This window comes from Phascolarctos cinereus, unplaced genomic scaffold, assembly GCF_003287225.1.
Source record: "Phascolarctos cinereus isolate Bilbo 61053 unplaced genomic scaffold, phaCin_HiC Scaffold_726;HRSCAF=1367, whole genome shotgun sequence".
NCBI classification, from domain to species: Eukaryota; Metazoa; Chordata; class Mammalia; order Diprotodontia; family Phascolarctidae; genus Phascolarctos; species Phascolarctos cinereus.
This window is the reverse complement of record NW_027556098.1, coordinates 115634073-115661032: the sequence shown is the minus strand read 5'-3', so window position 1 is coordinate 115661032 and position 26960 is coordinate 115634073. Positions and strand designations below refer to the sequence as shown.

The following is a 26960-nucleotide window of genomic DNA, read 5'->3' as shown; positions in this document are numbered from 1 at the left end:
TGAGTATGGAGAAGGCATGGGCATGCTTTCCCTGGTGGTTCCTCTGCTCTGAAGTTTCAAACGATTCATCTACAGCTAGGTTTGAGGTTCTAAACGTCCTGTATGGATTTCAGTCTGGTACTGGTAAAAGTCAAGGACATTTTACAGATATATGATATAGCAATCACAAACCACATGGAGACAGGAGGGAAGACCTGAAAGCCCCTTCATTGTTATCACTGTGAAGTTTTCCCCAGACTTGAGTATAAGGCAGGTCCTGTGGCTTGAATAAACCATCCTGGATTTCAGATTGGTCTGAGTAAAGGGTATGAAGATTTTCCAGTGAGATTTGGTCATTGTAATCTTTGAGGGAACCAAGATGAAAGTAAAATATTTTGGCATAGCCCATGGAAGTTCAGCCAACAGGATGCATACAAGCAGGGAGTTAGTCCTGTTCCACTTCTATGGAGTGCTTCAGAAGGACACCCTCACAATGGCCTTGTCAGGGACAAGAAAAGACTAAGGATTGTGATGGCCTGAGGATACACTCAGGGTACTTCCCCGGCCAATAACTAAACTAAGTCTCTACTCTCTACACAGTCCTCTAGGACCCTGCTGAGGCTAAGAAATCCCTACATTTGGGCAACCTGCATTAGATTTGTCTCTTTCGTTATTTTAAATAAAGTTCTACCTTTCTTATCCCTTTAAATATTTTAGTCATACTTAAAATCAAGATGAGTACTTTCTCCTTCTCCATGAAACTTCCCCTATTTACTCTAAGTCACATTTATCTCTCCTTCTTCTGAACTCTTGCAAATATTTTATTTTTATTATCTATGTCTGGGGTTCTTAACCTTTTTTATGTCATGGACCCCTATGGCAGTCTGATAAAGCCTATGGATTTCTTCTCAATGTTTTCAAATGTATTAAATAAAACACACAGGATTACAAAACAAAAAAATTGGGGGGGGGGCTAGGCAATGGGGTTAAGTGACTTGCTCAGGGTCACACAGCTAGTATTATGTATCTGAAGCCACATTTGAACTCAGGCCCTCCTGAATCCAGGGCCAGTGCTCTATCCACTGAGCCACCTAGCTGCCCCTTACAAAAATATTTTCTAAAAAATAAGTTAATGGACGTTTGATTAAGAACCTCTGGTCTACATGATGTTTTTTGGCATTAATCATATATATTGTCTTATTAAGACATATATAATATTAATATACTGTCATATTATTAATTTTTTTTATCATGTATATTAATTATCTTCTCTCCCCAATTAGATCATTTATTGCCTAAGGATTGCGTCTTATACTTGCTTTGCACTCCTGAAGATCCCAGCAAGGAGCTATGTTTGTAATATGTGTTAAATAAATGAATGAATAGCAAATGTTGTTGAATTATGCTATTAAAAACTCTATATTTCTACTCACACATTTTGTAAGACCAACAAACAAATAGAGCATGGAGGGAACACAGAAAATGTTGGTAGGGGAAGAGTAAACTATGGGGATACAAGACAAACTATCTAAAATGAAAAAAAAAAAGGCTGCATAGATGCAAGAGCAAGTTCACTTTTGTGAGTCATCAGGCCTATGACCTTGGCAGTCACTGGCCAAAATACATATCAAACAGAAGCTCTGCTAAGCAAGACATGGATATAAGACAAGGTTTCTTATATATCTAGAAGAAAACACTCTACAGGATTGATGTTTGGTGCTAAAGAAATCAAAGACCTCTTTCTGTTAAGCCTGTCCTTAAGGGGAAAGGACTTCCTTTGAAATTTTAAATTCAGTAACATTTCTCTGATGGACAGTGAAACACTAAGAGTGATTCAAGCAATATTAGGTGCTCCTGATTTCTGGGTGATATTTTTTGGTAATTATAGAAAATAATTTTCTTATAGTAGAAAATGAGGCAAGCAGATCATTTCTATCTTGGAATCCAACTAATATATTTTCTCAACAATACTTTTGAAGAAAAAAGATAACGTTTATAAACTTAATTTGGAAAAATCATATTCATTTCCATGTGTTGGTTTATAATAAATTTATTCATATTTATAAATTCAGAGAAGTATTAAAAAATGACTAACTCACCTGACTAGTTAACGCATATTGCATATACCCTCTAGAAACAAATTGTAAATTATAAAAACTGTCTATCAATTGTAAAAAAAACCCTGAATCCTAGCATGTTTATCCTCTCTTCTTCCCTATTTTACCTCAGAAAACCAAATACTATTAGTACTACATCTTTCCATCAATCCTTGCCTCACAATCCTAAAAAAAACTTCATGGTGAATGCTCAAATAATACAAGTACTTAAATACACATAAATGTGTTGTGAGCTATGCAGTATGCTCAACCTCAAATATACCCCCAGCAAGCTACAACCTAAAAGATAAATAAGACAACCATTTGTCTGAACAGAAAATTTCAGACAGAACATGACCTTAAAATATGTTGAACTTTTAACTAATGGCTTACATATTTCTGCCTTTCAAAAAACCACACATAGAGTACCAATAATTTTTAATTAAATCTAAAACTATGACTCTAAGGAATCTGTAAGAGCTATCATTATTCTTAGGCCAAGTATTCCAAAATTTTAGGTGGCCAATGAATCAGAAATTTTTTTAAAAAATAATTAATTTTTAGTTTTCAACACTCACTTCCATAAGATTTTGAATTTTAAGTTTTCTCTCCCTCCCTTTCCTAACCCCTTCCCCCTAAGATGGCATGCAATCTGATACAGACTGAATCAGAGATTTTAAAATTTCATTTTGAGACCTACTCCCCCCACCCCCTTCTTCTAAATACCTCCCCCATTCCAGAATGACTCAGGGATATTATAATAGCAAAATGTCTTAGTATCTGAGTTGGTCCAAATCTCATGCTACTTATATTCTCTTAGGGGTTTTAATTAAAGCACATGGTCCCCAAATCTCTCTCTAGCTTCCTACTTGCCAAATCCCTACTGGGCATTTCCATTTGGATGTCCTGGTTGTGACTAAACCAAACTACATGCCAGCACCTGGACCACATAAGTGCTTAATAAATGCTGACTGATAAACTAATCATTTTTTTCCTTGTCCCTCCTCCCCCAACTTTACCCAATTCATCTTCCTGAATTCTTCCTAAGGCAGAAACTCTATTCAGGCTAGATATCCCTCTGTCCTCCTTATTAGAGGGTAGATCTATAAACTCTTACATTTGAGGAGAGAGAACAGGACTGACATCTTCTCAGTTTCTCCTTAGCTACACTCACTGTGGACTTTGTTAAGTTCTCTACAATGTCCAAGCCGGGATCCGTCCTCTACCCTGGTTTTTCAGCTTTCTTTTGTATGTTGTCTTGCCACATTACGATGTAAGCTCCTAGAGGCCAGGGACTGTCTTTCTTTTTCTTGTATTTGTATCCCCAGACCTTAGCACAGTGCCTGGAAATAGTAGGCACTTAAAGTTTACTGACTATTACTGGAAAACTTATACCTTTGATTTCACCCTCATCCAATCATGTTTCGAGTTCTTGGAATTCCTCTTTATTTTTCACTCCCACTGCTATGACTCTTGTTCACATCTTCCTTAACTCTTACTTGGTCTATAGCAATAAACTAACTAGTCTCACTAATTTCAGCCTCTTTTACCCTAAAAACCAGTGACAGATTATTCTTCCTAAAGTATAGCTCCAATTACCTCGCTCCCCTGATGAAAAACTCCAAATATCTTCCTAATGCCTACAGAAAAAGCCAAACTCCTTGAAAGCCCCTGACACTATATCCCTGGCCCATCTTTCCATCCTTATGTCCCACAATTTTTCGATTCATCTGTCACTCGAATACCTTCTGCCCCTTAGGCTTAAATGCCCTCTCCTAAGTTTTATCCTAGGTTAGTGGAACTAATTCCAAAGGTTGGGCAGATTATCAGGCTCTCTTGCACTTTGCACAGTGGCTGGCACATAGCTGACATTTAATAAATGCTTTATGACTGACTGAAAATGCCTCTCTTGCCCATTCTCCAATATCTAGCAGCAAAGACCCTCTTAGATGAGAGGTTCTTAACCTAGTGGTCTGTTAACTTGTCTTTAAATATTTTGATAACTATTTCAATATAACTGGTTTCCTTTACAATTCTTTTTTTATTTTATACATTTAAAAACAATATTCTAAGAAAGAGTCTGAAGTTTCACCAGACTGCCAAAGGATGCTATGACATATTAAAAAGGTGAAGAACTTCTGCTCTTCTTCTACTTGTGTGATAAATATTACCTCCAAACTATTAAAAGATGAAAGCAAAACCCTATACTCTATTTATATATATTCAAGTGTGGTTTGTGAAGGATTTGAATTACAGTTGGCCAGATCTTGTTTGGAAAATCAATACAAAAAATGCAAATGGGGTCAAGACCCTCCCTAAAGTATTTCTAGATGATAGGCATGCTTCTCTGGGTCTCTAGAGTTTCTTTTTTTCTTCTATCAGCCTTCTCCATGTCAATCCAAGTACCAATATCTGTGTGAGGATAGTAGGGAAGTCTTTGGTAGCAATGTAATTTAAAGCTATGTTGCTCTTGTTTATTAGAGCTCTGTTTCTGGAACAGCTTATCAGTAAGTGTCCCTCTTCTCCTTTCTCCCCTCTTCAAGTTTCTTTCATCACATCCTACTTTTTATCACATCTATTTGTGTACATGCCATACATATTCTATTAGACAGGAAACTCCTTGAGATCAGAAATTGTTAGTTTTAATCTACTGTCTAGCATAGTACATTCTCATAGTATTTACTTGGAATCTGACAACAGACTACAATGAGAAAAATTAAATTTCTATAAAGTTCTAAAAATGACAAAGTACCTGTAGGAGACTTTCTATAGCATGAAAGCCTCGAATTAAATTCAGAGCCCCACATAAGAGACTAAGGATAAATGCCACAATCCCTGGCAGAGTCACTGGCTCCAGTCGCTGGTGAGCTGGAAAAAAAGAAAATGGTCAAAAACAGGCACTAGAGTCTTACCTTTAGCTAGATCTAAATAAGAAAATGCAATTTTTTTTTAACTCAACCAGACTGATCAATAAATAAGACAGAGGAAAACACACCTGGGTATTAAGATGAAGAAAATGCATGACGATGTGAAAACTTACTTTTCTAAAACATCAAAATAAATGCCTCTCCCATAAGTTTTTAACAGACATTTAACTTGAAGGTATTTTATTTTGTCTGAGAAACATGAAAGACTCAAAAACTGCTTAAAAATTGGTAAGAAGGAAGCATATCTAAAAGTTTCACAGTTAATAACCTGATAAGTCACTTCAATTAAAAACTTGTTGCATGAGCTATTTTTCTGGAAAGGTTTGAATAAACAATTTCAAAACATGCAAAGTTTGTTTCTGAATAAAACACCAAACCTTTCAGGATACAAACATGACTTGATAAATTGGTTAAAAAAAAAAACAAAAAAAAACCCCAAACACACACACACACACACACACACACACACACACACACACACACACACACACTAACAACCACCTCTTCTGTAAGTACCAACTTAATTCCATAACAAGGTCTGATGGACATGCATGGTTTTAGTGGTCAACTGAAAGTAACTTCAAGGCAAAATTAAAACGCCAGTCTGAAAAAGTCACTATTTTATCATTACAAAAACATTCTTAACTGCTTAGCTCTGCTCTTAGCCTTCTACATAAAACACTGCACCTTCATAACTGTTGCCTCAGTCATCGTTTTGTTCTTATTGAATAAACAAAGGAAACCAAATATAAAAAATAGACAACTATCTACATGAGCATTCAGGCCACAAAAAGAAAATGGATAAAAGGCCAAGTGAACCATATTCATATCATTTTATTTAGATCACTGAAGTGTGAAAGTATAAACAAAGAAGTTAATGAGCTGAATCATTAATCTACAAAGGGTATAAATCTTAGTGGCTTACCCATTTAACCCATTCATCAGAAAAAAAATTACCCAAACAGTTTCTAAAGTTACAAAAGCCTGAGGGTCACATAACACACAAAAAAATTTCTTTAGTTCAGTAGAAAATAATGAAAAGACATATCACTTTATCATGTGCAATTTTTTGGAGATTTTTAAGATTTAAAAGGAAATCAAATGATTTTATATGTTGACACTGCTTTTTCATCATTTTCTCAGTAGGGGAAAAATGTACAATCTAGAAGTCTACCTGATCAGTCTCTCTCTTCCTACCAGGCAATTAGTCATCTGATGTTTATTCTCATTCCTTCTGAGAATGAAAGTTACTTTTGAATAAAAATACATATAAAAGGAATTCTTAATATAAGCCTCAAGCAGAAAAGTACCTATAAATTGAATGGATTATGTAAATAACATGCTTCTCAAGTAAATGAGACAAAGTTTATCTTGGTCTGGAAAACACTAAAGGTATTCTGTATGGTAACTCAAAAAACTTAGCTCCTTGTTATCTGAGAGACAAACGATTACTATTTTAATGTTCTGATGTCTATTTAAGATACACATATTTAAGAATATATGTGTAAACACATACACATTTAAGAAATAAATACTAATGCTACAAAAAGTACATATTCATTCTAAGTAAGGATGGCATCCACTTCCATTTGATCTTTTGGTCTCAGAACACAGTAGCACACATTTTAAATTTGCTGACTAGCATTTTAAAATTACTTAAAGTCATTGAAAACATTAAAAATATCATTAAAGCGACCAAGGCAGACCACATGCCTACTTCAAAAATTAGAGGTTTTTCACTGCTATCTTGAAGGACAAGTTGCAACTATGCTAAAGTGATGAGGGAAGGGAATTTCAGAGTTACTGATCATCTCTTAGCTGAACCACCTTTTCTCAATCCTCATTCTCTTTGAGCTCTCTGAAGCCTCTGACACTGTGGATCACTTACTCCTCCTTGATTACTCTCTTCTCTCTAGGTTTTCAGGACACCACTCTCTCCTGGCTCTGTTCCCACCTGACTGCTCTCTTTCTGTCTCCTTTGCTTGAACTTCTTCCAGATTCCAGAAGGTCTTAGAGATTCCCTCTAATAGGTATCCCTCAGGATTCTGTCCTGGTCCTTCTTCTCTTCTCCCTCTCTACTACTTCACTTGATGATCTCATCATATCCCATGATTTAATTATTATCTCTAAGCTGATGATTCCCAAATCTAATATCCTTCCCCAAACTCTGCTAACCTCTAATCTTGCATCTCCAATTGGCTTTCAAACATTTTAAACTGGATGTCTAGTAAACATCTGAAATTTGGTACGTTCAAACACAAATTAATTGTTTTTTTGCCCTAAATCCTCCCCCAACCCCAACCTGTGGCAATTAGGTGGCACAGTAGATACAGCACTGGGCTTAGAATCAGGAAGACTCATCTTCATGAGTTCAAATCCAGCTTCAGACACTTACTAGCTGTATGACTCTGGGCAAGTCACTTAACACTCTTTGCTTCAGTTTCTTCACCTGTAAAATGAGCTGGAGAAGGAAATGGCAAACAACTCCAGTATCCTTGCCAAGAAAACCCCAAATGGGTTCGCAGAGTCAGACATAACTGAAAAACAACTGAACAACAATACCCCAACCTCCCCTAAGATTGTAGAGAACAATAATCCATCCTCCCAATCTCTCAGGCTTACAACCTAGGAGTCATCTCAGTCTCCTCCAATCTCCTACCCCCCCCCATATCCAAGCTATTGACAAGGTCTGTCAATTTAACCTTTGCAACATCTTTGCCCCCAGGCCCTCATTTCCTCTTGCTTTGACTATTGCAACAACCAGCAAATAAAAAATGCTGTTTGGCATTCAAAGCCCTTTGTTACCTAGTCCCTCCTACCTTTCCAATCCTTACCCTACACCTTACTCCCTGACATGTTCTCTTCTATCCAATGAAACTGGCCTCCTGGTTGTCCACGAACGAGGCACTCCATTTCTCAGCTCTGGGCATCTTCTCTGGCTGTCTCCCATGCCTGGAATGCTCTCCCTCCTCTACTTTGACTACTGACCTCCTTTGACTACTGACCTCCCTGGTTTCCTTTAAGTCCAACTAAAATCCCATCTTCTATAGGAAGCCTTACCAAATCCTTCTCAATTCTAGTGTGTTCCCTCTATCCCACTATTAATTATCTCCTATTTAACCTGTATGTAGCTTGCTTAGTATGTATTTATTGCATATCGTCTCTCCCATTAGACTGGAAGCTCCTCGAGGACAAGAATTATCTTTTGCCTCTTTTTGTATTGCTAACACAATGCCTAACACATAGTAGGTATTTAATAAATGTTTACACATTGATTAAAGAATCCCCCCCACATCCTGCACCCTCACCAAAAAAAAAATCTGTTTCCAAGTCCTACACAAGCACTAGGTAAGCATAAGACAAAAGCAACTATGCTTCTAGCTAGTTTCAAGCTAACCAAAACCCTAAGAAAAAATGTCCAGTCAATGAGTTTGCTACTTTACTAATGAATTCAGAAGAATTGCTAATGAAGATCCACTATGGCCTGGGCAGTGGAAGAGTGACAGCCAGGGTAACATTACTTCTGTCAAACACGCAAGTTCTCCACAAGATGTGAGAGCCTAAGCAAAATGGCAGTGGTTTGGCAGATGCCAAGAAAAACGGCACAATCACCAAAAGTGCATTGTCCTGTCTCAATTATTGAATGACAGGTAACATGATGCATTGGAAGGAGAGCAGCTCTAGAAGTCAGAAGATCTGGATTTAAGTTTTAGTTTTGCTTCTACCTGGCTGTGGGAACTTGGGCATATCTATGAGCCTGAGTTTCCTCACTGATGAATGAGGAGTCTGGCCAAAAGCCATCCCCAAAAGATAAGTGGTCAAAGTATATGAACAAAGAATTCACAAAAGAAGAATTGAAAATTATTGCTAAAACTATCAAACCACATGAAAGAATGTCTGATAAAACTAAATAACAAAAGTAATGCAAACCAAAACAATACTAATGTTTTACCTCATCTGCAACAAATTAGAAAAGATACAAAAAGATGGCAATAGCCAACAGTCAATGTTGAAGGCACTGTGGGAAGACAGGCACTAGTGCATTGCTAGTGGAGTCATGTTGTGCACAAAGAATCAGAACAAAATATAAAAACCAAGAGAAAGAAAAAACAACAACAACAAAAGGTGAAAATAGTATGCTTTGATCTGCATTCAGACTCCATAGTTCTTTCTCTGGATGTGGATAGTATTTTCCATTCTGAGTCTTTTGGAATTGTCTTAGATCACTATATTGTTGAGAAGAACCATGTCAATCAAAGTTAATCATCGCACAATGTTGCTGTTACTGTGTACAAAGTTCTCCTGGTTCTGCTTACTTCGCTCAGTATCAGTTCATGTAAGTCTTTCCAAGTTTTTCTGAAATCCTCATTTCTTATAGCACAATAGCATTCCATTATTCATATACCACAATTTGTTTAGCCATTCCCCAATTGATTGGCATCACCTCAATTCCATCACCTCAAATTCCAATTCCAAAAACTCTATGGCAGTAAATCTGACAATCTAAATGAAACAGATGAATATTTACAAAAATATAAATTGCCCAGATTAATGGAAGAGGAAATAAAATACTTAAATAACCCCATTTCAGAAAAAGAAATTAACAAGCCATCAATGAACTCCCTAAGAAAAAATCTCCAGGGCCAGATGGGTTTACAAGTGAATTCTGCCAAACATTTAAAGAAAAACTAATTTCAATACTATATAAACTTTTTGAGAAAATAGGTGAAGAAGGAATCCTACCAAATTCTTTTTATGATACAAACCAGGAAGAGGCAAAACAGAGAAAGAAAACTATAGACCAATTTCCCTAACGAATCTAGACACAAAAATTCTAAATAATATATTAGCAAAGAGATTATAGCAATTTATCTTGAAGATAATATACTATGATTGGGTAGGATTTATACCGGAAACACAGGCTGGTTGAATATTAGGAAAACTATCAGCATAATTGACCATATCAAAAACAAAACCAACAGAAATCATATGATTATCTCAACAGATGCAGAAAAGGCTTTTGACAAATACAACACCCGTTCCTATTAAAAATCCTAGAGAGCATAGGAATAAATGGAGTATTCCTTAAAATGATAGGTAGTATCCATCTAAAACCATCAGCAAGCATTACATGTAATGAGGATAAGCTAGAGGCAGTTCCAATAAGATTGGGGATAAAACAAGGATGTCTATTATCACTACTGTTATTCAATATTGTACTAGAGATGTTAGCTTTAGCAATCAGAGAAGAAAAAGACATTGAAGGAATTAGAATAGGCAAAAAAGAAACAAAGCTATCACTCTTTGCAGATAATATGATGGTATACTTAGAGAATCCTAGAGAATCAAGTAAAAAATTACTTGAAATAACAAAACAGATTTAGCAAAGTTGCAGGATATAAACTCACATAAATCATTGACATTTCTATATATTACTAGCAAAGCCCAGCAGCAAGAGATAGAAAGAGAAATTCCATTTAAAGCTCCAGTAAACATTATAAAATATTTGGGAGTCTATATGCCAAAACAAACTCAGGAACTATATGAACACAATTACAAAACACTTTCCTCATCACTTCTTACAGCACAATAGTATTCTATTACACTCATTTACCCAACTTGTTTAGCCCAATTGATGGGCATCGCCTCAATTTCCAATTCTCTGCCACCACAAAAAGAGCTACTATAAATATTTTTGTACTGTGAGTCTTTTTCTCTTTTTTATGATCTCTTTGGGATACAAACCTAGAAGCAGTATTGCTGGATCAAAGGATATGTACAATTTTGTAGCCCTTTGGACATAGTTCCAAACCGCTCTCCAGAATGGTTGGATCAGTTCACAACTTCACCAACAATGCATCAGTGTTCCAATTTTCCCACATCTTCTCCAACATCCATCATTTTCCTTTTCTGTCATATTATCCAATCGGATAGGTATGAGGTGGTACTTTAGAGTTGTTTTAATTTACATTTCTCTAATCAACAGTGATTTAGGGCATTTTTTCATATGACTATAGGTAGTTTTAATTTCTTTATCTGAAAACTTGGAACTGTGAATCAGTGTAATCATTTTGGAAAACAATTTGGAATTATACAAATAAAGTGACTAAATATGTATACCCTCTGGCCTAGAAATTCCACTACTAGACATATTCCCCAAGGAGGTCCCTGATAAAACCTCCATATGTACCAAAATACTTATAACAGCACTTTTTATAGAAGCAAAGACTAGAAACAGTGTAAATGCCCATTGATTGAGGAATGCCTGTGCAATTTGTGACACTTAAATACCACAGAATATTACTATGCTTATTATTATTATATATAAGCAATATATAATTATATATAAATATAAGATAAATATGATAAATAGAGAAACACAGAAAGACATATAAACTGATGCAGAGTGACATAAGCAGAGCCAAGAAAACAATATAAACAATGACTGCAATAATGCAAAGGAAAAGAAACACCACAAAACAGTTAAAAGTGAATGTTGCAAACTCAGAAAGAACAAGCAAGCCCACAAAGAAGAAACATGAAAACAGCCTCACTTCTTCTGCTGTTTGCTGTCAGAGGTCTAGTGTATAACTTTTCAGATTTATGTGTTTATATGCTTTGCTGATTTTTTTCTTTTTTCCCTCCTCAAAAAATTATTTGTCATATGGGATATGTCTCTGGGAGAGGGAAGGAGGAGGGATACTGGAAGAAATTTTGGAGATGTAAAAATAAAAGATTACTAAAAATTATTAACAAAAAAAATGAGGGATCTAAATTAAATGATCTACCAGTTCAAAGACTATGACTTCTAGAATTACTTTCCATGTTCTATTTGTTGGGGTATATGGGGTGTTCAGGAGGACTAACAGCTTTAACAAGAGGGCTTGAAGAGCCCTTTTTCATGGCTCATCCTTTTTTTAGGTGCTCATCCACTTTTGGTGTCTACTTTCACCCAACTTCCACTTGTGGTTCCAAGAAGCTATAGCATGTGCAGCAGCCACACTCCACTTAAAACCCTCTTGACAGAAAGGTTAAACCAGGTTGAGGGTAACTGACAGGCTTCAAACTTTTGGTGAGTTAGGGGGATGTCTACCTCAAGCATGTCAAGACTTCCCCGGTAGAATGGTCAGACAAGAATAATTTGTTCCGAGGGTCAGAAAGGTTTTGGAGTTCTTATGAGTAGGCCTGCACACCATGCGGCCTGCCAAAGGATTTCAGGTTGCTGTCATATGACCCGTGGCAACCAACCATCATCAGTCAGTCAGTGAAACAATCAGATAGTAAGACAGACTGATGATGGTTGGTTGCCATGGGTCACATGATAGACGCCTAAAATTCTTTGGTGGGCTGCAGGGGGAGGGGGCGGGGGGGCCATATTGTTTTGCAGGCCTGGCTTAAAGCTTGTTCAGGAATTAAGGACACCAAGGTCATTCACTGCATCCTGGACCATCACTAGTCCTCTTGACTTTTGTCCTGCCATTGGATTCAATGACTCAGGAAGAGAGAAAGTGAGGCTGATGACTTTGTGCAACTCTGCCTCACTTAAATCTAATTCACATGCAAGTCAAGACATCAGCCATGATGTCATGGGTCCTCTTTGAAAATGAAGGATGAATAACAAGTTACTGGCAACAACAGCCAGAACTCAAGGTTATCATATTTTAATGCAGTAATATATATATATATATATATATATATATATATATATATATAAAAGATTATAGCAAAACATCACAAAACAGAAACTTGTTATCCAGCAAAGTTGAGACTGTATTTTTAAAAATTATTTCTACAATTCAAATATTACACGGCCACCATCAAACACTGAATCTCTACACTGTGTAAGACACTGGGCTACCATTTAAGTATAGGCCATATATTTAACTGTCTTTGCAAATAACAAATTAAGGAATTGTGTATTTTATACAAAAGGGAATAAACTCCTGATTCCAAACCACTGGAAACTGAGGGAGGGAAAAAGCACAGCTATACAATTCTTCTGAAATGTATTGTATTTTTCATAAAATTTGATTTCTCAAAATGACATGTCAGTAATTGAGCAGTGAGTGGGAGGCAATGTGTGGAAGAATATCATAAATGTTAAAAAAGAACTCAGAGTGTTTCCTTTCTCAGTAAAAGGATATTGAATACAATGAATTTCCATCCTCAGACCTCAACCCCGAGATAAAAGCCTCTGCCCTTTTGGACAAGGGGAAAATATTATGCTACCATTTTAATGAAATTACGGTTCATTAGGTATCATCAAAGATATTTGGAAGGAGCAGTGACTAAAGGAAAAGCCCAACTGCATACAAATAATCATATATTCCTAACTGAAGAAGTACAAAGTAATTTAATTAAATTAAGCAGAAACTATCAGAAGTACATACCTGGAAGGAAGTATGTCCCGATATTCTCAAACAAATGTGTGGTACCATGGATTGAGTTTGTAGTAAAGAAGACCTAAGTTCAAATACTGCCTCAGATACTCACTAGCTGTGATTCTGAGTAAATCACTTAACCTCTCTGTGCCTCACTTTTCCCATCTATAAAATAAGAATAATAATTGTACCTCCCTCCCCCTCCCCATTCTTAGGAGAATTAAATCAGATGATGTATGTAAAGAGCTTTGCAAACAAAGCAGTATAAATGCTACCTATTGTTATTACTACTGCTACTACACAACAGTCAAACTGGACTGCTCACCATTGCTCAAATACCATTAGTGTTGTCCTAAAGTATCTTTCATTATGCTTTTTTCTGCCTGGAATGCCTTCCCCTTCATAGATAGCCACCTGTCAAAACCTGACCACTGCTGGAGACCTAGATCAAATGCTCCATCTCCCCTCATTACACTTTTCTCTTGTTTACCTTCTGAACCTTTAACGCACTTTATTAAAACTTCTACATGATTCTTTTATCACTCAACACATTTTGTCTTGGGTATTTTTTTAATATTATTTGTTACAAAAGTAGTAACTTCAAAGTTACTTATTTCTTAAGAGCCAAATCTAATAACCATTTCTCCATCCTCATCTTCTTGACCTCTGTGAAGCCTCTGATATTGTCAATCATCCTCTTTTCCTTGGTATTTTCTAGGTAGGTAGTGCAGTGCATAGAGCACAGGGGGTGAATCCTGTATGACCCTGGGCAAGTCACTTAACCTCTATCTGCCTCAGTTTCCTCATCTGTAGAGTGAGGATAGTAATAGCACTAACCTCTCAGGATTGTTATGAGGATCAAATTAGGCGATATGTGTAAAGCACCCTGAAAATCTTAGTGCACCATAATGCACTCTTATAATTAAGACACAATTATTGTCTCTGCTCTTTTCTCTTCAATCCATTTTCCACATAGCTGTCAAACTGACATTCCTAAAACAGATCTGACCGTGTTACTTTGCTACTCAAACATCTTCAATAGCTCTCTATTTCCTCTAGGAAAATTTTTTTTTTCTTAGCTTGGTACTTAAATCCCTTTTCAGTCTGGCTCTCATCTATCTTTCTAGCTTTGTTTCATATTATAACCTCATGGGGTTGCTATAAGGATCAAATGAGTTAATACACATAAAGTATTTTGAAAACCTTAAAAGTATACATAAATGCTGCTACTTTAGGAGGTTGCTAGGCGGTGCAGAAGACAGACTCCTATTCCTGGAGTCAGGAACACCAGAGTTCAAGTCTAACCTAAGGTACTTACTACTGTGTGATCCTGGACAAGTCACTTAACTGCCATCTGCCTCAGTTTCCTCATCTGTAAAATGGGGGTAAGAATAGCACCTATCTATCAGGGTTTTTGTGAGGATAAAAAAAAGTATTTATAAAGTACTTTGCAAACCTTAAAGTGCTAGATAAATGCTAGCTATTTTTGTTATAATTATTTTCATTATCATCATCTCTAGGGTTTTGGTTTTTTTAAAAATATTGGTTGTTCCTAGTTTTCCTCCTACCTTTCTGAACACTCCTTCTTTGTGTCCTTCACTGGATCTTAATCCAGGCCACACTCACTAACAATGAGTGTCCCCCAAGGCTCTGTCTTGGTCCTTCTTCTCCCTCTAAACCAGTGATCTCATCAGCTCCCATAGTTTCAATTAGCATCACTATGCAGATGACTCTCAGATCTACTTGTTCAATCCTAATCTCTCTTCAGACATCCTTTGCCTATCAGACACCTCAAAGTGGATGTTATCATGGACATCTTAATGTCAACATATCCAAAAATGAACTCAATGTCTTTCTCCCCAAACTTTCCTTTCCTCTCTTCCTTACTTCCCCATTACTGTTTAGGGTACCACTATCTCCCTTCCAAGTCACCCAAGCGCGATACCTCCCTGTGATATCTGACTCCACATTCTCTCATTCCCCACAACCAATCAGTTGCCAAGTCTTGTAGTTTCGACCTTTCTAACACTCTCTCCTCTCCTGTGCCACTGCTACCTACTGGTGAAAGTCATTATCACCTCATGCATGAACTCCTACAATAGCAGGCTGACTGGTCTTCCTACCTCAGGTCTTTCCCTATGCCAATTCATCTTCCATTCTAATTGATCTTCCTAAATGCAGGTCTGACCATATCATTCCTCTATTTAATAAACTACAGTAGCTCTCTATTACCCCCAGGATAAAATACAAAATTCTGTTTGGCATTCAAAGTCCTTCAGAACCTGCTCTCCCATCTTTCCAGTCTTCTGGGCATCTAGGTGGTGTAGTGAATAGAGTGCCAGGCCTAGAATCAGAAAGAAATGAGTTCAAAGCTGGCCTCAGATACTAGTTGTACAAACCTAAGCAAAGCACTTAACCACTTCTTGCCTCAGTATTTTCAGCTGTAAAATGGGGATAATAAATAGTACTTACCTCTCATGGCTGTTGTGAGGATCAAATGAGATAATAATAGTAGTGTTTAGCACAATGCCTTGCATACAGTAAGCAGTATATAAATGCTAGCTATTATTATTAAAATATTATCATCATCATTATTGTCATATCTTACTTTTCTCCATACACTCTTCAATCCAGTGATACTGGCCTCCTTGCTGTGTCTCACACATGAGACTCCATCTCTTTATTCTGAACATTTTCACTAACTGACCCTCGTGCCCAGAAAAATCTCCTTGCTCGTCCTCACATCTCCTAACTTTAGTGGCTTCCTTCAAGTCTCACCTAAAGTCCCACTTTCTTCAAGAAGCCTTTCCCAGTCTTCCTTAACCTTAGTTCTTTCCTGATACTACACCCAATTTATCCTGTATCTATTTTGCACATTGCACATAGTTGCTTGCATGCTGTCCCCACATTATACTGTGAGCTCCTTGAAAACTAAGGACTTTTTTTGTCTCTCCTTGTATATCCACAACACTATCATCATGCCTGGCACACAGGAAGCACTTAATAAATGCTAGCTGACTGACTGACCAAAAAAAATATTTCCTCACTTAGACTGTAAACTCAAAATGCTAGGTTTTATTCATCTAGCACAATGCCTTCCTTATAAAGAAGTGATAGCCAATCAAAAATATTTGAATGTATGAGACAGAAACCAGAAGGAATGTCTGCAAAACTGTGTGGGGACACCAGCCAGGGAGTGTAGCATCTTTAGACAATTGACACATACTCTTAGAAATAATCCCAGGAAATAAGATATGGCAGAAAGGCTCATCTCTAACCAAGCATCCATATGGAAAACATAAAGAGCTGAGAACCACTGACAAAATTCCACTGAGAAGTTCTTCACACATTATTTAAGGTGTGAAACTTCATGGAAAGAATAGTAGTATAGTGAGAAAAAAAAGACAGAAGTCAGAGATACAGGAGAAAAGTCAAGAAGTGAAAGAAAAGAGAAAACAAACAAAAGAGAAGCTGTGCTATCAAGGAGAAGCTAAAAAATAAGTCTTCTTGAACAATCAGAACAGAACTCCAAGGTAAAAGTAAATTATTTCCATTTATTAGTTTTTAAATGGGAAAAATATGAAAACTTAGAAGATTATAAAGAAAAGATCGTGCAGTGCTGAATTTGAATTAAAAACTAATTTTAAATATTAATAGAAGTTGTTCTCACAGTGAATTAATAAGTAGCTCATGATTTATGAATTGCTTTTTAAACTGCTCAATTTTTAAACAATTTTTCCAGTATCAGTTATCCAGTATGCTAAAAAGAGAGGTCCATTTGTTAAAAGAAAGAAAATTTCATTCTGGTATTTTTCTTTCTTTTTTCAACCTTTTGTTTACCTTAATAACAACCTGTTATCAAACAGAAGGATAACACGGGACCAAAATGAAAATTATAAATACAAATGTCTGAGTTACCAAAAAAGAAGCAGTAAAATTATACCACCATTTTGAATTCTGACAAGATCTAGTGAAATTACACAGTAGAGAAATGTGTATCGATAGTGAACTTTCCAAGTTTCTTCAATTAACAAATAATTACAAATTTTATCTACAATTTCACAGAGAAGTTAAGTCACTTAAATAGAAATTAACTACTGAAGAATAATTCTATGTCCTCTAGAGTTAGCAATTGCTTGAGAACCACTATAATCTAGTTGAAGGAGTTTTAAAATTGTGATATCTGGTTTTGAGTTCTGCCCTTGTCATTTACTAGCAGTTACCTCCAATAAATCATTTAACATTTATGACCTTTGATTTTCTCTATGCAAAATCAGGAAAATAGTTGAATACACATAGGGTTTGGTATCAGTCAATCACCAAGAGGCAAGATTCACTGACTGCATTATGTCAGGTTCTACTTTCTGCTCGAGGAAACCCAACGGTCATCTTACCTGGGGCAGACCACCAGGATGGAAGCGTAAGGTTTTCTAGAGGCATACATTAAAACGACATTTCACATGTCATTTAAAGCTATGAAGTAAACTATCAAGCTCCTCTACTGTTTAAGCTTAGCCAACTGAAAAATCAATCCCTTTCCCATGCTCCCAACACGCCACTCCAATTTACCTCCCACTGTACTGGCTGTCCAATCCAGGTTTTCCTCTCTCTACTTCATGTCTATAACACCTCTTCCCAAAACTTGTATCCTTATTCTAATCTCATTCATTACAAATACATGAAGCATAACTCTTGACTACTCAACAATGCTACTTTAATGTTACAGATTCCCTCTTCTTTTCCACAAGAACTGTGCCAAAGTGGGCTTGCTAGCGCTCTCGCGCTCTCTCTCCCCCTGACCCACAGTTTTCCCTCTCCTTCTCCCACTTTCTCCCTCTCTCACGCCCAAATATGCTTTCATCACCTAAACCTACAGAAGATTTCCTAGTCTCCCACTTCATTAAAGAGATTGAGGTCATCTCCCCTTCCCTTCTCCATTCCTAAAATCAGGATCATTATACACTCTCTAATCACTACCTTTTCTTCTGGTCACAGAGAAAGAGCTATGGTAATCCTCAATAAGATTAATCATTTATCCTTGCTATTAACTTCAACACGTTTTGGCATTCTCTAGGACCTTACAGCAACAATTATCTCTGTTTACTCATAGATCTTCAATCTCTCCTCTCAACTGTCTCTTTCCTATCAGCCTGAACAAAAATGTTCAGGTCTCCAATTCCTAAAATAGCCTTCCTTTGACCACTCTATCTTATTTAAGTTACTGTCCTATACTCTCTTTTCTCTTCACTTCCAAACTTCTTTTAAAAGTCATCTAAATCCAAATGCCTCCATTTCCACAACACCTAGTCTCTCCTTAATGCTTGAAAACCTATTGCCAAAGTATTGCCAAAACTTCATTGAAACTGCTCTTTCATAAGTAGTATCTATCTAAAACCATCAGCAAACATCTATAATGGGAATAAGCTAGAAGCCTTCCCAATAAGATCAAGGGTAAAGCAAAGATGTCCATTATCACCACTATTATCCAATATCGTACTAGAAACATTAACTATAGCAATAAGAGAAGAGAAAAAAATTGAAGGTATTAGAATAGGCAATAAGGAAACAAAACTATCATTCTGCAGGTAATATGATGGCATACTTAGAGATTCCTACAGAATCAACTAAAGAAACTACTTGAAATAATTAACAACTTTAGAAAAGTTGTAGGATATAATAAACCCACATAAATCATCAGCATTTCTACTACCAAGAAAGTTCAGCAGCAAAAAATCTAAAATAACTGTAGACAATACAAAAACACTTGGGAGTCTACCTGCCAAGACAAATCCAAGAACTACATGAACATAATTACAAAACACTTTTCTCACAAATAAAGTCAGATCTAAACAAATAGGAAAATATCAATTGCTCATGGATAGCCCAAGCCAACAAATAAAATGGACATTTCTATCTAAATTAATTTACATATTCAGTGCCGTACCAATCAAACATCCAAAAAAACTATTTCACAGAACTAGAAAAAATAATAACAAAATCCAACTGGAAGAACAAAAGGTCAAGAATATCAAAGTAATGAAAAAAAAATGCTAAGGAAGATAGCCTAGCCAACCCAGATCTCAAAGTATATTATAAAGTGGCAATCATCAAAACTATCTGACACTGGCTAAGAAATACAGTGGTAGATCAGTGAATAGATTATGTACACAAGACATCGTGGTAAATGACCACTGTAATCCAGTGTTTGATAAATCCAAAGACCCCACCTTCTGGGAAAAGAACTCACTATTTGACAACAACTTCTGGGAAAATTCGAAAAGGGTATGGCAGAAACTAGGTATAGATCAACATCTTCCACCATATTATCAAGATAAGGTCAAAATGGGTACACGATTTAGACATAAACGATAATACCATAAGCAAATTAGGAAAGCAGGAAAAGTTTACCTGTCAAATCTATGGAGGGAGGGAAGAATTTTTGACCAAACAAGAAAGAGAGCATTACAAAATGTAAAATGGACAATTTTGATTATTTTAAATTAAAAAGGTTTTGCACAAACAAAACCAATGCAACCAAGATTAGAAGGAAAGCAGAAAGCTGGAAAACAATCTTTACAGTAAGTGTCTCTGATAAAGGCCTCATTTCTCAAATATATAGAGAACTGAGTCAAACATGTAAGAATACAAGTCATTCCCCAACTGGTAAATGGTCAAAGGATATGAACAGGTAGTATTCAGATGAAAAAAATCAAAGCTACCTATAGTCATATGAAAAAATGCTCTAAATCACTACTGATTAGAGAAATGCAAATTAAAGCAACTCTGAGGTATCACCTCATAATTATTAGACTGGCTAATATGACAGAAAAAGAAAATGATAAATGTTGGAGAGGATGTGGGAAAATTGGGACACTAACACACTGTTGGTGGAGTTGTAAACTAATTCAACCATCCTGGAGAACAATTTGGAACTCTGCCCAAAGAACAATCAAACTGTGCATACCTTTTGATCCAGCAATACCACTACAGGTGTGTATCCCAAAGAGATTATAAAAAGGGAAAAGGATCTACATGTATAAAAATCTTTTACCAGCTCTTTTTGCAGTGGCAAAGAATTAGGAATTAAGGGGATTTCCATTAATTGGGGCATGGCTGAACAAGTTGCAGTAAATGAATATAATGGAATATTATTGTGCTATAAGAAATGATGAGCACGATGCTCTCAGTAAAACCTGGAAAGACTTATATGAACTGATGCAAAGTGAAGTGAGGAGAACCAGGCAAACAACTGTACACAGTACAGCAACATTATGCAATGGTCAACTATGAAAATGACTTAGCTTTCCTCAACAATACAATGATCCAAGACAATTCCAAAGGACTCATGATGGAAAACGCTACCCACATCCAGAGAAAGAATTGATGGAGCCTGAATGCAGATCAAGGCATACTATTTTCACTTACATTTTTTGTGTGTTTTTTTTTCTTTTGGTCTGTTTCTTCTTTCACAAGATGAGTAATATGGAAATATGCTTTACATGATTGCACATTTATAACCTATATCAAATTCTTTAGCATTTTAGGAACAGGGGGAAGGAGGGAGAAAATTGGAACTCAAAATTTCGCAAAAAAAAGAATGTTAAAAATTGTCTTTACATGTAACTGGAAAAAATATGTTAAAAAAAAAAAAAGAAACTGCTCTTTCAAAGATCACTAATCACCAAATCCAGGAACTGTTATTCAGCCATCATATTCCTTAAGCTCTCTGCAGCATCCAGCTCTGCTGACCACATCCTTCTTTTGGGAACACTCTCTTCCCTTTGCTTCATATATTTCACTTTCTTCCTGATTCTTCTCCTCTATCTTTATCACTCCTATGTCACTCGTTCCTTAACTTTTCCCCAATGTCTTGAGTTGGTGTTCCTTAAGGTTCTTGTTTTTATACCTTTTTTTTCCATATGTATTCCTCTCCCTTGACAATCTCATCCATTCTCATAACTTCAAGAATCATGCTTATGCATATGGCTTCCTAAACACTCTCTAGCTATGAACACTTCCAAGTTCTAGATCAAATCTCCAAATACTTCCAGAATCTCTCTTACTTCTCCCACTGACACTGTCACCATAAACAGTCAAAACCAACTTTTCCCTTACATCTGCTTCTTCTGATCTCACTCTTTCTTTCAATGACCCTATTTTGACCAGTATCTCATATTCTTGACTTTGCTATCTTGACTTTGAAGGACATTCCCTTCAAAAATTCATGGGTTACCTGTTGATTCTACTTCTACAAACTTTTCCACATCTCCACCTTTACATTTCTGAGTTTTAGATCAAGATTCAAAAGTATTTCAAGAGACCTGAACAAAAGACCAAAGGAAACTACGTTACATAAGGAGCTGCTGAAGAAGACAGGGATGCTTATTCTAATTAAGAAAAGAGTCAAGGGAACATGATTACCAGTCCAAAGATATCTGAGGGGCTATCACATGAAAGGGGAAGTGAATTTCTTCTGTATTACTCTGGAAGACAGTCTGAAGACAACTGGGTAGAAGCTCAAATGAAACAGATTTTGGCTCAACATAAGAAAGAATTTTCTAATAATGAGAGATGTCCAACAAATGAAACAGTTTGCCTTGTAAAATGCAGCTTCTGGTTATTGAAAATGGTCAAGCAGAGGCCAGAAGAGAAGTGATTCATGCATGGACTACTACTTGAATAGAAGTGAAGGGAATAAGGATTTATATAACACCTACTACATGCCAGGCACTGTGGTAAATACTTTATAAATATCATCTCATTTGATCAATCTGATAAAATAAATAGCTTCTAAGGTATTTTCCAAAAGAGCTGTTGTTTTTTAAAAAAAAGGGATTTTAGAAATCTAAAGTACTACATCAAAATATCCATTATTATAATGCATAAGGAAGGGGCAGGGAAGGAAATGTAGGACCTGTGATTTCATTCTCCTGGTGAGGAAATTACCTTTAGCAATGTAGATCTACAACTGTTTGGCAATTTGTAGTCTTAATGTTTTTTTTAATTTTATTGCTATCTCTTGTTTTTATCTTCATTTTCCAATTCACCCCCTCTCCTTCCCTACCCTTATCTATAAGCTATCCCTTATAATAAAAAAGAAAAAAAGAAACATTTCGGCAAAACCAACAGAAAGTATGATACTATATGGGGTATTCTACACCCATAATCCACTGTCTGGGTCACTGAAAAGATGAAGTGACTGGCCCAGGGTCACAAAGCAGTATATTTCAGAGGTAGGACTTGAACTTAGGTCTACCTGCTTCTGAAGCCAGCTCTTTATCCAATACTTCATTCTCATAAACACAGATGCATAAATTTATTTGAATATTTTCTCCAAAATATAACTCTAACCTTTCTAAGCCTTATCTTCCACTACTTTTCTAAAAGTGCCCTATGCTCTTGCCATGCCAAACAGGACTTAATCACTTATTCTCCATCTATGCCTCACACCCCCTGCATCTATGCTCTTATTATGCTGTTCTAATTACCTGAAATGTCCTCAGCACACTATTCCCCAAGTCAAAATCATACCTTTTCTTCACGGTCAATGTCAAAAGCTGCTCCCTCCGTGAAACCTGGCCCTAACCTCTCCTTGCAATTTGTCCCTCTCTTATGCCAGTGATTGTATTCTGCCTTGTGGAAGCATTACTGCTACTAGCGCTACTCTCTTAACCATTACAATGCCACTCCCCTCCCACTACACTGGGAGCTTCCAGTGGGAAGGTAATATATTTCACTTATCTTTGTTTCTAGAGTTGCCTCAGCAAGGGCGCTTCATACGTGGCAATAAATATTTGCTGATTTGAGTTTTCTCTAACAGTCAAGAATCTTGCCCTAAAGTCCAACTGGAAAATCATCAACAGGCAGAAGCAATTCACATTCTTCTCAACAAGTTACAAAATTACTATTCTTTTGGGGTTTTTAAAAAAGAAATCACTTAATAGTTATTTAATAGCGAAGAGATCTGAGAATTTTTTTTTTGTAGATAAATCCCTTGTTTTAAATCTTACCTATGTTTATACTCTCCAAGTTACAGGAAAAAAATTACACTTTCTACTTTTGTAGTACTTCCACATACCTGGTTTAAAGCATGAGAATAAAGCAATTCATTTTAAAAGGCACTTCAATTACCAGATAAAGCAGAAATGTTATCCATACCAAATGTCTAAGAGGAATGAAATAATTAAAATTCAAAACTCACCAGAAGAAATCTTACTAGCACTTCTATATTCCACAGAAAATGAAGATGTGAATCCATTGGTTGATCCCAGTTCACACATGGAAACCTGATACGCCGGTCTCAGCTTGATTTCAGTCTGCATGTCAGAAAGATTTATCTTTGTTGAAAGAGACCTGGGATTGTTATATCGCTGCTTGGTCCTCTGAATGAAGTTATCTATACAAAATTTAAAGATAATTCAAAGACACACTTGGTAATTAAATCATTTAAGATGATGCAGAAACAACTGTGACACTACACAGGTATTAAAATTTTATCTATTTTAATAGTGATTATAGAGAACAACACTCCTTTCATCACTCTCTTTCAGAACTCTTCAAATTAAAAAAAAGGTCCTTCTCTAATGAAATGTTGAATCTGTCAATGTTTACCAGCTATGATTACATAATCACTTCCACTGTAAAATTAATTTTAATATTTAAAAACAGACATTTTACATATAGCAAGATTTTTCAAATTGACTATTTAATACTAATCTATTGCCCATAGCATATTAGAATATAGATTCTTAAACTCTCCTTTACTGCTGTCTCTAAAAAACACATTTATGAAACTACTACACATATTAATGAAATCAATGAAAGCCATTTACTAAATGTATTCTACGTGGAATTTATTTTTTACTATTTGGCACTTGGCTTTAAAATCTATATAACTTAGCTGCAGGATTATACAAGTAATTTTCTTCTCCTTTTTCCTCTACATTAAGCAAATAAGATGAATACTTAACAAATAGAAAACTGAATTCTTAGTTTGTGAATATCTCATATTAATGACTTCAGAGAATAATTCTCTAAACCAATTAGAGCATTCTATCCCCTTCACATTTCCTACACACTTAACCCTACTGAATATTTTAATTAGATATAACATGACTATCATTTATTAATATGCTAACTAACAAATTATTAAAATATTTGCCAGGCCCTCCCCCAATAGCATAATGACCTGCAAGGTAACTCTGAGCTCATCAAGGCCTTGATCACAGAGTACAAGCTACAGCCAGTTCCACGGCCTACCAATTTGGAAAGGCTTTGAGGGCAGGCTCAGTACCAGCCAACTGCTATTGCCCAAAAACCAAACTAAATTAAAAATTAATTAAAAAAGGCTTGTCGCCAGAAAGCTGGCCAACAGGTAATGACATTTTTTGACTATAGTAATTCATGAAAACTACACTTTAAGGGCAGAGGGGATGCTGATGAACTATTGTGGTGACAGAAGTACTGGGACCAATGAAATCATGGCTATTTTCAAGTATTTTATTTATGCCAAGTTATTATACTCTATATAAAAGCATCTGAACAGCCCATGGATTTGCCAGTTTTTAAGAATCAGCTGAAAAACTATATGATCATCTAACTTAGTTTCTGGAAAAGAATAAGATATAGCGAAAACAAACAAAAACTATGAGGCACTCACCAAATTCAATGAAACAGTATGGTCTGACAGCAGTGTTTGTCTTCATCATGTTGTAAGTACTGATGAATTCCTTCTGAAGCTCATCCAGGAAAGAGAAAGCCAAGACATTTGGGTAATTTTCGGTACACAGCATCATGTAACTCACTCCCAGGGAGCTAATAAAACTATAGTTAAAAAAAACAGTTTTAAAATTTCAAACGAAATCCTGGTAATTTGCTGCCTCACAAGAATAATTCCAGCCAAGCAAATAACTGTCATGGTGGTCATGAAGAAAGTAATATTTATTATACAATCAAGTAAAGATTTTCAAGGAACAAAAACATAATTATGCTTCAAACTACATCTTTAAACCAACGGAATACCAGTGAAAAGAAAAGGAACATGAGAGACAAATCCATATCCCACAGTTTAAATCATATACCACAGTATGGCAAAGGATAAAGATTAACTCTTTAAACAATAAAATGTTTTAATTTAATTTTTAATTATTTTATGTAAATACTGATATGCTAACAACATCCTCTGCCTTGGTAAACAATGCATACTGAACAAAATTTAATTTTCTTGAGAACATCAGTTACGCTAATGTAAACATATCTGTAATATATGTAATATAATGTGTGTGATGGTACAGGACATGGGGTTGACTATACTTAGATTATCTTTTTAAAAAGAAAAGAGTGACCTCATAATTTGGTCATTTTACTTTCTCATAAAAGTGGAAAGAAAGACATTTCTAAGGCAATGTCATATGGCTGATTTTCTACAGAATTTATTATAGAATTAACAGTTAAAATGACCTTTTCCCATGGAGTTTTCCTGCCCTCCAAAAAAGCTTCTTCAGTTTTATCATCAGTGTTTGACTCATCAGGAGAACAGAAACATTGTTCATGATTTCTGCATCACCAACACAAAAGACAATAGTTATCTCCTTAGCAGGATATACCTTTCTATCTCAAGTGAATTAAGTCTATTGATTGGGTGTAGAGAGGCAGCCCTATCATAAGAAACCTTGGCAAACATACTGCAATTTTCTTCACATCCTCCTTTGACTTTAAAGGCACAAACATACAAAAATCTAATTGCATCTTAGGCTCACAGGAAGATACGGCATTGAAAGTCCTTTCTGCCTACATGATTGATTGACTTTCTCATGAAATCTCTTTTTCAATAACATTTCATATTCTAATCAACACCTGGTTCCAGAGCTGAGATCAATAAGGTAACACTGGAGGAATGGGGGAGAGGAAGAGAATGATAGTAAAAATATAACCAGACCCTAAACCTTCTTCAGAATGAGGTCTATAACTAACAACAGTACAGCTCTGCTGCCCTGGGTAAGCTATGTTTCTGAAATGTTCTTTCACTGCTGGTACAAAAATATGACAGAACCAATCCAGGGAAAAAACTGTGTGGGTATTAGGTCTATAAGCCATTGGTAAGCAGGTGACACTTTTGAAAGCTCTAGGACAATTCAATTTCAAATCACTAAAGCCTTCAGTTTATGGGCAGCTGCAGCATATGCACACGACAATTGTTCTTAACACTGCACTAAGGGGCATCACCCAAAGAGATCAGTTTTATTATACTATAAAACTATTCTCTGGATAGACTGTGTTCAGAAATTAGTTCTCTGAAAATATCACAAAACTGTCCTGCAGTTTCATGATTTACTTTTCTTTAAACTAGATGCAACTAAATTTCTAATACCAAGTCACAGTTGGATATGCCAAAGTCACTGTTCAAAAAATACAAATAGCTCAAGTACCTGTTAAAACTCATTAAAAAAATTCTTTTGGATTAGAGATAAGTGTACCTATTTTCATGGAAAATCACCCACAAAATAACAGTCTAGGTGTTCTAATTTGGTAATAACAATTCCCATTTATATAATGCTTTAAAGTTCCCAAGGCAGTTT

General features: G+C 35.9%; 1 protein-coding gene across 6 annotated transcripts in view; it reads right to left on the bottom strand.

Annotated features, from left to right (window-relative positions):
- SEC22A (SEC22 homolog A, vesicle trafficking protein) overlaps positions 1–26960 on the bottom strand; it is a 160043-nt gene that overhangs the window by 107390 nt on the left and 25693 nt on the right. For all 6 annotated transcript variants that reach the window (XM_020985976.2, XM_020985971.2, XM_020985970.2 and 3 more), the window contains 3 exons: positions 25043–25206; positions 23585–23779; positions 4828–4943 (listed from right to left, as the gene is read on the bottom strand). In XM_020985976.2, coding sequence (XP_020841635.1) covers positions 4828–4943; positions 23585–23779; positions 25043–25206 — 475 coding nt within the window. The remainder of the gene's footprint in view (positions 1–4827; positions 4944–23584; positions 23780–25042; positions 25207–26960) is intronic.